Source organism: Erigeron canadensis, chromosome 7 (genome assembly GCF_010389155.1).
Source record: "Erigeron canadensis isolate Cc75 chromosome 7, C_canadensis_v1, whole genome shotgun sequence".
NCBI lineage: Eukaryota > Viridiplantae > Streptophyta > Magnoliopsida > Asterales > Asteraceae > Erigeron > Erigeron canadensis.
The window spans coordinates 39,123,873-39,136,740 of record NC_057767.1 but is presented as its reverse complement, the minus strand read 5'-3'; the positions used below and the strand labels follow the sequence as shown (position 1 = coordinate 39,136,740).

At 33.3% G+C, this 12,868-nt stretch overlaps 1 protein-coding gene across 6 annotated transcripts; it reads left to right on the top strand.

Annotated features, from left to right (window-relative positions):
• The first annotated feature begins 242 nt into the window (after nucleotides 1–242).
• On the top strand, nucleotides 243–7,897 carry LOC122607595 (laccase-7-like). 6 transcript variants are annotated; one of them, XM_043780603.1, is made up of 8 exons: nucleotides 243–493; nucleotides 2,414–2,486; nucleotides 2,571–2,667; nucleotides 5,553–5,704; nucleotides 5,818–6,062; nucleotides 6,149–6,286; nucleotides 6,412–7,371; nucleotides 7,520–7,897. In XM_043780603.1, the coding sequence occupies exons 1-8, from the start codon at nucleotides 487–489 to the stop codon at nucleotides 7,651–7,653; spliced, it is 1,806 nt and encodes a 601-aa protein (XP_043636538.1). In that variant the 5' UTR covers nucleotides 243–486; the 3' UTR covers nucleotides 7,654–7,897. The 6 variants fall into 6 exon arrangements, with proteins under 6 accessions (XP_043636538.1, XP_043636539.1, XP_043636540.1 ...); XM_043780604.1 differs by lacking the exon at nucleotides 2,414–2,486 and having other exon boundaries at nucleotides 243–533; nucleotides 2,567–2,667; XM_043780606.1 differs by lacking the exon at nucleotides 243–493 and adding an exon at nucleotides 2,758–3,188 and having other exon boundaries at nucleotides 2,132–2,667.
• Nucleotides 7,898–12,868: the final 4,971 nt, after the last annotated feature.

The window sequence follows — 12,868 nt, the reverse complement described above, 5'->3', positions numbered from 1 at the left end:
TTTTAAACCTATCTTATATTTATTACTGTGTCTAAATTTAGTTAAAATCTATAAATAAGATAGAAAAGGATTGAAATTATCTCAGGTTTTAACAATGAAGGGGCGCAAGTGGTCATGCGAACGGATCGAGAAGGTCGTACAACTTAATAGATAGAATTTTACATGTACTACACTTCCAGTACGTGATTTTGTAGTACATCAAACTATCAAAATATAGGTATGAAAGCTAACATGTACTTTAACATATCTTTCTTGCTTACAAATCTAGTCAGAGAAAGCTCAAACACAAACACAAATTAATAGAAACAAAATAAATGTTTTTAACATTGAGAAGCTCACCAAGGCTAAAATTCTAAGGCTGTTTTCGGCTCAAATACTTGGGTTCTTGCTTACCGTATTGTCGCTATCCGTTCTCACACACATTCTCGGCTGTTCTCAATTCACGTTTTCATCGTCTTCTTGCCAAGTTCTGGGGATGACATCTCCATGAGAGGTGTGAATGTCTGGTTTTTCGGGACCCACTTGTTTATTTTGTGTGTATGTCTTATATCCATATTTTTCACAATATTTATTGTTTTATATATAGAATTTTGGAAAACAAAAAATATAAGAACAATCAATTCTTAGATCCAAATAAAAAATATTTATCAATGGATTTATTACTCTTTAAATTCGTCGTATAAGAAACAAAAAAAAATTACTATCAATAATTACATTTAAATCTTTTAACTAAATAATTGATATCCTATTCTTCTTAACCAATAAATCATTAACTATTTTTATGTCTGAAATAATTCTATATGTAGTCATTATATAAAATTAAGAATATCATGACAATTTTAAAAGCCATGAAACTGCTACGTACAACACCCAACAATATTAATAGGATTGTGCTCTAGCAAAGTCTTACTGATTTATTTTATTTTAATTTTCATTAAACTTTTTTACATATATCACGTACAATAAGCAACAGTTGCACATCATGCAGTTAAAACAAATCCCGTAAATATCTAATAAACAATACTATCTATCTATTAGTATCTATATATATCTAATAATAATAATATATACTAAAATGAGATTGGAACATCATTTCATCGACACATGATGCAATATTCAAGCGACATCCTTCTTTTCGATCTATGTACCTTTTAGATATCATATATAACGAAATTATTATTCAACTATTACTGATATATATATATATAACTAAATTCCTATATTTATAATGTTATCATATCGATCTATGAAAATATCTTTTATAAAAAGTACATTTATAAATCTTAGCATATCTATAACTAGATTAAGCCCATGCGATGTATGGTAATATACACATTACATTAAATTGATTACAAATATAAGATTTTAAGTAATATTACTTGAAGACAATTATTAACATATATACGTCAAAAGTATTAATAGATGTTATATAATAATAATAATTAAATGGATTTTTTATGATATTATACTTTTATTAAGCATGTAAAATCTAAAAGGAACATATATAGAGTAGAATAAAGAAAAAAATAAAAGGAAAAAAAAATAGATATAAAGGTGAAGATGGGAAATTAAATCATATATAATAACAAATATCAAAAACATATGTGTGAAATTGATAAAGTAAATATCTAATTTAACATTGATAATATAATCGGATAGTAAAATATTAGATAAAATTATCAATATAATCTAGTTTTATATTATATTAAAGTAATTATATTTCACGTATAAAGATAATTAAATACAAAAGCAAAATAAAAAGTGATAAGTTACAAAAAGATTGATATAGCAAATTATTAAAAAACAGATGTCCATGTAGACAAATGATGATGTAACAAATTAAGTGTCACATAAGCACTAAAAAATATAGATTTAAATGTTAATATATATTAAAAAAAAACATTAAAATTAACAGAAAAGGTCACATAAGCAAAAATCTTAGTTGACACGAAAAGAAAAGTGTGAGTTAGGAAAAAAAAATATCATTTCTTAGTTATATAAAGAGATACTTATAAAAAGGACCCTTTCTTAAAATCTTAAAGATGAATTAATATACCTAAAATATCTCATTCTTTTATTCACTATTTTAAACATTTATAACTAATATACCTATAATACCCTTAATAAAATAATTTAACATAAATTTCCTAATCCTTAAAATAACTACATTACCTTCTTTATCATCAATTATATTTATATTCACTACCATTGTTGCCCACATCACCGCCCCCACCACCGTTGCCGACACAACCTGTCGCTACTGCTGCCGCCACATCTCGTGTAGCTACCACTAACCCCGCCACATTGCGCAGATATACATCTCGTGTTATTAAATAATACTATCATATAATTTATAAATAAAAAGGTTATTATACGTACATCTAGCGTGATGAATTTGTTCGTTCATTTTCAGTCTATCGTTCTCATCTGCTTCCGAACTACATTCATTCTTTATTTCTTATTTCTACTTCTTTATTCGTCATCGGGTATGCTACATACATATAGTAGAGGTATTTACATATAGTAGGTATATATATATATGTTTATTAATACTATTGATATAAATGTGTATGGAGGTTTAAGTTAGAAGAGCCTCATGATGAATTTGAATCCCGGAGGGCGGGGGCCCAATTTGACTACGACGCTAATGATTTCTACACCGATGAGGTATAAATAAATGATGATATTAACGTTTAAATGTAACATAAAATTTAATACTAACTTTTCTTTGTTTCGGGTACATTTTACTATTTCAAGTGTTCGATTCACACCAAGAACTGTCAATTGGGCCCAAAGAACAGCACGGGAGCTTGGTAATGTCTTAATCAAACGAAGGTCAAATTCCAACTCAGCTGGTGACGTCAATAAAGTGACCCTAGTCTGTAATCGTGCTCGGAAAAGAGATAGTAGGTCAATTGGGCCCATTAAAAGGTCAATAAAAATTGAATGCCCCTTTAGATTGGAAGATCGTTTGACAAAGGATGGTGGTTGGATGGTTAATATTATAGACGATAGATATAATCACTATTCATCAAATAATTTGGAGGGTTACGCGTACACAACCCCGTCATATTGTAATTCAGACGAAAAAAGAATTTCCAAACTTGACCTATGCAGAAGACATTTACAACCATCTGAAAATAAGACGGAAGATGGTGGTCGTTAAAGCAAGGAAAACTCTAATGCAGGTTAGATATATAGAATATACATCTTTTTTTATTTATTTACTATGCTAGGGTATTCGAAATGACCTACGTACTCCCTTTTGTTCAACCGTCGCATGTTATGTTTCATTTTCTAAAGAAGCATAAATACTTTTATTATCTTACCACAAATAGCGTATCTGGTCGGTTGGAGAATCCGTCTTTCGTATATCCAACATCCTTTGAGTTGTGGCGATCATTCTCTTGGATTATTGAAATAGACTTCACGTACAAAACCAACTTATACAACATGTCGTTGGTTGAGATTTTCGGTGTAACTTCAACAAACAGGACTTTCAGCATAGCATACACATTTGTTACAGATGAACTACAGGGTAATTATAGATGGATGTTAGAGTGTTTGAAGTCGACCCTGGGTGTAGGGTTTGTTGTACGTGTCGTACTCGGCGATAGGGATCTGGCCCTCAGCCATCATTTTGCAAATTCGACAAATGGGGGCGTTTTCACAGATGGTGGAAGGAAGTCACTGAATCGCGCACACCTACAGAGTACACCGTAAATTAAAATAAAAAAAATAAAATAAAAAATGGGAGAAAAATTACAGAGTATGTGAAGTGCACATAAACCCTTTTATACAAACTATTTATTTAGTTTTATACTTATTTTTATCTATATTTTTTTGATTTATTTTTATAATACTTTTTAAAACTTGTTTTTTAAACTTATATATTTATACTTATACTTTTACTCTTTTTTTATCCTTTGTTTATTTATGCTTATTTTTTAAGATATAATCTTTTTTCTTATATTTTTACTACGTTTTTTCCTAAAATATGGGAACTTTTGACAATACTTACCGCTAAACATCAATAACAACAATTACAATTCTACTAAATTTTCAACCTTAAACAATCACAATACTAACATATCGATAACAATATTAACATATCAATATTACCATTTACAAAACTAATAATTCTAACATATTAATACTAACAAATGTATATAAAAAAATTAAAATATTAACATATAAATATGAACAAAACTATCAAAAACACACAAAAAAGGGTTAATGGCCGGAAAAATTGAACCGCAGCGGCTAGAACGTGTGGTGGCCGGAAAAGTCGTTGCTAAAAGTCCAGATAGGTCGTTGTTAATACTTCGTTGGAAAAGTGACCGGAATATTTGGTGGTCGGATTGCAAAAATAGGAGAAAAAGGGTGATATGGTCGGATATTTGCGGAAGAGAAGAGATAATAATCCCAGGGGCTTTCACTTCGACACGTCTTCGCTCGTGATCACTAAGAGAGAAGGAAATAAAATATAAGAATGGGGATAAGGAATTAATGGATGGGGACGTACCTTTATATTCGGATTTCGGGGTGAGTATTAACAGCGACGTCACTACTAATACTCTGGTCAATAGTCAAATCATTTAATGCAGTCGGTTGGTGGAAGCTAACGACACACAGACCATGAGCAGCGGTCAAACGGGTCAGCCACACATGGCTTCTGTCGTACCTGACGTGTTAGTCAATGTCGTTGCTGAAAGTGTCTGGTCAGAAATCTGAATATTCTCTTGTCCGGACACGGGCAGCGTATAATATATATACACACCTCGCTATACGCGTGAGAAAAAACAACAGTCTGGATGACGACTTAATTATAAGTTGGTTGGCATTATGTCCCGCGGTATGATCATGATTAGTATTTTATAAGTATTAAAAATAAATTCATAAATGGTCGTCTTTTTATAATGGAAATTGGTTCTATATAAAAACAAAACTAGGTAATTAACAAATAGGATTGTCAAAAGCGAATTGGTACTGTATATATAGAAGGAGAAGGTTCAACTAATTAATGAATTAATTAACTCGTTCAAACCCTTGTAAAATTCAACTCTCACATGTTGTTCACGCAATCGATGGAAATGTTCTTCCTCGATCTACCCACTACTACTACTACTCATCATCGATTCTTTAAATATTTGTTTATTATTTAAAAGAACAACAAATTTCCCTATATATAGACCTCAAATACACATTATTTACAACATTCATTCAATTCATTCGTTCATTTATTCTTCTCTCTATCAAATTTCATTAAGTTGTTACGCATATATATATATATATATATATATGGCGCCAAGATCTGTTTTTGTAGTTGGCTTCGTGCTGCTAGCTTTTCTCTCATTGTCGTTGTCTGCTACTGCTGATATTGTGGAAACTTCATTCAATGTAACTAGCTAGCTATTTTACGGAGGATAGATTTTAGTCATTCATATATAGATAGATAGCTCGATATATCGCTAGCTAGCTCTTATATATAGAATTCGTTTCATTTAAGTCGACTAGCTAATTAAAATGATGTACGTATGTACGAACTGCAGGTGAAAAATCTAACGGTGAATCGGTTATGTCAAAATCAAGTAATCACAGCAGTGAATGGAAGCCTTCCAGGACCGACTTTAAGGGTGAAGGAGGGTGACACCGTAATCGTACATGTATTTAACAGATCTCCATACAACCTTACTATTCATTGGTACGTACGTACGGACACCCTCATCAGCTCCTCTTTCATCTTAATTAATTACTCGTAATAATTAGTATATGCATGAATGAATGGATATTTTGATGATGAATGAATGCGCGCAGGCATGGAGTGTTTCAAAGATTAAGTCAATGGGCGGATGGTCCTGAATTCGTGACTCAGTGCCCAATCCGGCCAGGAGGAAACTACACTTACAGGTTCAATCTGACGGGACAAGTGGGCACCCTTTGGTGGCACGCACACTCTTCCTGGCTTAGAGCAACTGTTTATGGTGCTCTTGTCATTCGTCCCCGAGATGGCCAGAAGTACCCTTTTCCCAAACCTTACCGTGAGGATACGATTTTGCTAGGTACCGGCGCGCTCGCTTTTAATTAATTTCTTCATCATATCCATTCCTGCTAGCTAATTATTATTATTTCTTTCTTCGGTCATCAGGAGAATGGTGGAATGCTAACCCTATCGACGTTGAGAATGCCGCGTTGGCTACCGGAGCAGCACCAGTTGACTCCGACGCTTATACCATCAACGGTTGGCCCGGGGATTTGTTCAACAACTGCCGTTCAGTTTCAAATAGTGAGTCCACCAAAAATCAAATCAATTGCCAGCTAATTAAATAGGATTACTCAGTTAATATATAGCTAGCTAATTTCGATTAAAAAAAATTCAGCTCATAATTAACTTAATTATTGTACACGCAGAAACATATAGGCTAGATGTTGTGCCAGGGAAGACATATCTGTTGAGAATAATCAACTCTGCCATGAACGGTCAATTCTTCTTCAAGATAGCAAACCACAGCCTGACTGTGGTTGGGGCGGATGCGGCCTACACCAACCCATATGTGACCGACGTCATCCTTCTCGGTCCAGGCCAAACCACCGATGTCCTGCTGACCGCAAACCAAGCCCCTGGCTTATACTATATGGCTGCCCGTCCATACGCGAGCGCCGTCGGGGTCTCCATCAACAGCAACACCACGACCGCAATCCTCGCCTACCAGAACGCCTCCCAAACGTCCACCCCCGTCCTTCCGGTCCTGCCGGCCTTGAACGACACCCCGACCGCGTTTACGTTTTCGAGCAATCTAACGGGGCTGGTCACAAGTCCCTTCTGGACCCCGGTGCCACGCACAGTGGACGAGAACATGTTTGTGACCATGGGGCTGGGATTGTCGGCCTGTGGCGGGGGACCGAACCAAACGTGCCAAGGGATCTTCGGACAAAGGATGTCGGCCAGCATGAACAACCACTCGTTCGCTCTCCCGACAAGCGTGTCGCTCCTGGAGGCGCATTTCAGAAACATCAGCGGGGTGTACACTACAGATTTCCCGGATCAACCGCCCGTGGTATTCGACTACACCAACGTGAACAACAGTTTTGATCTGAATCTGATCATGACACCAAAGAGAACCAGCCTGAAGCGGGTGAAGTTTAACGCGACGGTTCAGATGGTGCTGCAGAACACGGCTTTGATAGGTGTGGAAAACCATCCGATGCATCTGCACGGGTTCAATTTCTACGTGTTGGCCCAAGGCTTTGGAAACTATAATGCCACCACTGCCTCCGCCAACTTCAATCTGGTGAACCCACAAGAGCGGAATACGCTGGGGGTTCCTGTTGGCGGTTGGGCTGTCATCAGATTCCGGGCTAATAATCCAGGTACCTACCTACCTTTTCATTATACATATATATTCGATCAATTCCTTCTAGCTAGCTTCATCCATTTAATTTATTCACATATGCATGCGTATATATATATTTATAATGAAATAATAATAATAATAATTGTACTACTATACTCGATCAGGTGTGTGGTTTTTTCATTGCCATTTGGATGTACATTTGCCATGGGGTTTGGGCACTGCCATCCTGGTGGAGAACGGCGGTACACCGGAATCAACCTTGCCACCACCGCCAGCTGATTTTCCTCGCTGCAGCTAGCTAGAAGATCAACAAGCCAGCCATCATATCCGACCAGATTGATCGGATAAAATTAATTGGATGCCGGCCAATTGTTCATACAAATTAATTATATATTAAGGGATCGGATTTGCATAATTAATCAAGCATATGATTGAATGAATATTACTACTACTATTTTTACGTACAGCATTGTTATTGTATTTTACTCGTAATCAATAAACTTTTGGGACGACGTATACGTATATCACTACTGATTCTTTTATACTGTACGTACTATTTTATGATTTGTGACTTAATTTGTCTAGATTTATCATTTCCATCATCATCGATCAGTTTTATTATTTCATTTAGTATTCTTATTCTTATATAATATATTACTGTATTATTTGCGGCTTCTACGTACGTAATTGACTAAGTAAGTATTACTTATGGTTATCAGTTTTATAAATCGAATCATATTGTTTTTTCCTTGATATATATTATATTATATTTTATTATATTATATTATTACTAACTACGGAATATTATATTAGTTGTTGATTACCGTACTTTCGTTGAAAGTAGCTCGCGGCCTACTAACTATGACGATAATGATAATTATAGATTTTAAACTAATATATTCTAATCAAAATCTTATCTTTTATAAATAACTAGATTTTAGACCCGTGTCAAATACACGGGTTTTACAACATCATAAATATAAGAATTGTGTTTCAAAACGAATTGAGATATTCAATTTTAAATACTGATGCTAAATCATATCAAGGATAGATGGTGTAGCAAAGTTTGTTTTGTATAAACTATTCCTGATAAGCAATATCTTAATTTTGATTACACAATTGACTGAGTTGTCATTGATGTCTTGAAAAAATAATTTTATTTTCGATAGTCATGGTTGTTAAGAACAATAAAAGTAGCGGCTGGTTCGTGGAGTTTCAATGATTTTGTTTGTTGTGAATTTATTTATAGGGTTCAGTTTATATAAGAATAATCTAATCTTAATATATATACTATAAGACAGTTGAACTAATGACTTATCAGCCAATCAAATGGCTTAATTTTATCAAATTGACTCTCGCTTAATTATGTCATCATTTAGATTAGCTATAAATTAAAAAACTCTAATAATCATTATCCAAATATACTATTATATTAGTATTTATATTAAATTGTAGAAAAAATCTCATTAATTTACACTTTTTTGTTTTCCATCAATAATTTACACTTTTTAGCCCTCGATACTTAATTTATTATTATATTTAGCATCAATTTGAGGAGATTTTGTTAAAAAGTTACAAAAGGTATTTATATTTAATTTTTTTTAAAGTTTTAATTGTCACTCAAATCAAGAATCCTAATTGTTATCAAAAAATGTGAAAACAATCCTAATTGTTATCAAGTTATCCTAGGACATGTGATTGAAAGTAAACATATTCGTGTTATGAGTCCGCATCATGATCAAATACATATACTTGAATGTCAAGCACATGATCACAAGTATGTTTATATTTTAATTCCTAATTATCTTTAATAATAATATTACATTATGAGTACAACTGGTTTTAAAAATTCTATAATAGAGAAACTATTGTAGCATGTGCCTTGTGGAATGACTACGACAAACAATTCCATCAATATGTCTCAGCTAATAATGACAGTGACGAACTTGTGATTATTGTATTACAACTTGCAAAGTATAACATTTAGAACCGTATACGTTCAAAATTATAAGTTTTTTATTAATTAAATGTATGAAAATCTAATATTGATGATATCGTAAACCTCGTGTCTAAAATCTAGTATGTATCTTAAATATAGTTTCATTCAAATTATTAATGATTATCCTAATTATAGTCTGATTACAAATACTAATAACAAAACTATATTTTTTTTATTAGATATACATTATGCAATAAAGTATTAAATTATTTTTGAATTGGGTTAAAGTGTAAATTGTTGATAGAAAACCAAAAAGTGTAAATTAATTTAGACATGTGTTTATTTAATTAGTTTTGAGAAATTGAGGTCTGTGATTGGTCACTTGAGATTAGGTCAATTGTCTTTTAGTGTATATATAAAAATTTAAGGCTATGTCGTTTGACACAAACTTTTTAAGAGCTTTAAATCCTAAAGGTGTATTAAAATCTTTATGCAACTAGCTTTAACTTTTATTTTGAGAGAACAAATTCCAAAAGCTTTTGTTATAGTAAAGCACAGTTGATCTAATAACTTATCGACCAATCACAGTTCTTGATTTCTTAAAGTTGACTTCAGTTGTAACACTCTGAGCTAGGTTCGAAATGCCACTGAAAATATAAAGCTTATGCATGGAATTATCATAGAATAAGTCTAAATGATTAAAAGGGATCCGGTGAATCCAAACATCAAGTATAAAGTACAAAATGCACAAGGAGCAAGTAACAATCAAACGTTTACAAAAGACTATCAAAAGATGGCTATCGATCCTAAGCATAAGGTAAACAATGGGCAAATGAATCCTTGATCCACCTAAGTCCAAGCCCGAGTCCAACATGAGCAACAATCAAACTTCACGTCCAGGATTTGCCTGATTACCTGAAAATGTGTACTAAACAAAGTCAACACTATTTTGGTGAGTTCGTAGTAATGGTTCACATGGAACCATCCAAGTCAAAAGATATGTAAATTAAAAGCGAGTCATAAGATGTACTAATTGTAAGAAAATCATAACTTACGGGAAGGCATTGCGTCACACAAGAATGTAAAGAGGGCTACTCATGTCGTAACTTAACCACGTGTTAGTACACGCACAAGTATATAATCACAATAGATAAAGAAAGCATAACGTGTGTGCTGAAACAACAAGACATCAAATAATGTATTAGAAGTATACCACAACAACAACAAGAACCACAACAACCACAATGTTCTCAAATATGAAATATTCAGTAGTATGTCATACGAAAGTGCGTTCTAAAGTGTATGACACTTGGTAGTACGTCAAACCAACCAATGAGAACATGCATGACCAAATCCATTCACAAGTCCATCGTATCACAATCCAACCAAAACCACAACGTACATACATTTCATATGACTTTACATTTAAGGAGCCACAGATGCTTATATATAGGGTCACCCGCAGCCTTCCTACCACATCTATACCTCATTAAATGTATCATCGTCTTCCATGTATGTACTACTATCCTAAAGATATCACATAATCCAAACCAAAAACATAGCCCAACAACAATAGGTTAAACCGTCAACAAATCAATCAGGCAAGCAATCAAGCAATATGACAAATCGTAACTCAAGCCACTCAATCAACAAGTACGAAACATGTTATCAAGTGCAAGACACTTGGGAGTTTGTCAACTAACCAATAAGTACCAACATAATCAATCTCAATCACAACCCGCAGCCTTCCCACATCTAAAACCCTTTGAAGGCATAACCGACTTCCATTTGTGTACGACTATCCTAAATAATCCCATTATCACAATCATATGCGTAAACCATCCAACAATCAATCAATCAAAACCATCCATCAATCAACGCTCAATCAAACCATTCCATCAATAAAACAATAAATCAAACCATAACTCAATTTAGACATTCGATCACACAATCAAACAATCAAACACGTATGTGTACACTTTTCAGCCCAAATCTCAACTGAGTAGGGAGCTACAGAACTCACCTTGCTCGGCAATGAGAAGTTACCACAAGTTATTATCGTCCACGATCATCACACGGGCACACCTATTAAGTACAAATATTACAATCACAAGCTAAACCCTAATCGGAGCTTTAGAAGGGTAATTCAACTTTTGGTACAATCGAGACTCGATTTAGTCATGTCATAACCCTCAAACGTCTTAATGGCTCTACCAAACGTAAACAAGGACACTTTGACACGACGTAGTTAGAAATGGAGATGGATTCACCCCAAATGAATGTTACCATGAGAAAATAGACTCTCATACAATTCCAACGATAGCTCATACATGAAAGACAGAGTTACAGTTTAAACGTTACGATCGTTAAACAAAAAGTAAGTTTACATTGTGCAGGGGATAGGTGCGGCGCACCATGGTGGAGGTGCGGCGCACCTTTTCAGAAAACCAAAATATGCGGCACATCATGGAGGAGGTGCGGCGCATATTCTGCTCATAAAGATGGTCGTGACCTTCATGCGACGCACCATGGAATTATGATTGTTTTCATATTCTTTGATAACAATTAGGACTCTTGATATGTACTTTTTTTTATTGAGAGATTATGTTGATTTTTTTAACTATTTAAATGATTGTAAATTATAAAAAATATTTTAAGGTTGTTAGATAAAAATAAATATAAATTAAGTATTCAGATCTAAAAAGTGTAAATAATTGATGGAAAACAAAAAATTGTAAATAAATGAGACTTTTTCTACAATTTTTTTTTTAGAAAGCATTCTAATTTACTCCTACTCCTAAAGTACACGCATGCCTGGGATGAAACCCAGGATTCTCGAAAAATCCCTATTAATCTACTCCCACAAATGTGAGAAGTGGGACTCGAACCCAGGTGGTTCCCCCCAAGTTCAAATTAATGAGACTTTTTCTACAAATTAATATAAATAGTAACATAATTATATATTTAGATAATGATTATCAGAATTTTTAATTTATAGTTAATCTAAATGATGACATAAGCGAAAATTAATTTGATAAAATTAAATGATTTGATTGGTTAATAAATCATTAGTTTAATTGTCTTATAGTATATATTAAGATAAGATATCATATATGTGATGTGATGTATAGGCTGTGCTTCTTTCTACTTTTAGTGGCGTGTGAAAAACACGTACGAATAGTCTTCATTAAATTACAATAAGAAATATCTGCAGATGTGAAAAAATAAAAAAATAATAAAATAATAAAAAAAAAGTAAGATATTGGAAACAGAATGGTAAATGTGCAAGAAAAACATGGACAAAAACCAAAGTTTTATAATAATAAAATGTGGAATATTCTAAGAAATTGTGGAGAAAATTGGACATTTTTTTACGTGGCCGGTTTGCTAATCTTCGTCCGTGTTGAATTTGACACGCTCTTGTCCTAATGCTTTTGTAACCGAAATTTAATTTGTAAATACATCAAATTACCTTTAAATAATGCTAGAGGTATATCCTAACTTAATTGAGACTTTTGACCTATATATGCTTCTTAAATTGAGGTAGCACGAGCACCGCGTTAGGCCATTTTAC

Coding starts and splice junctions, on each gene's coding strand:
- LOC122607595 (XM_043780603.1), top strand. Junction 2,487..2,570: donor ACTTCTTTATTCGTCATCGG/GTATGCTACATA, acceptor ATATAAATGTGT/ATGGAGGTTTAAGTTAGAAG. Junction 5,705..5,817: donor TACAACCTTACTATTCATTG/GTACGTACGTAC, acceptor GAATGCGCGCAG/GCATGGAGTGTTTCAAAGAT.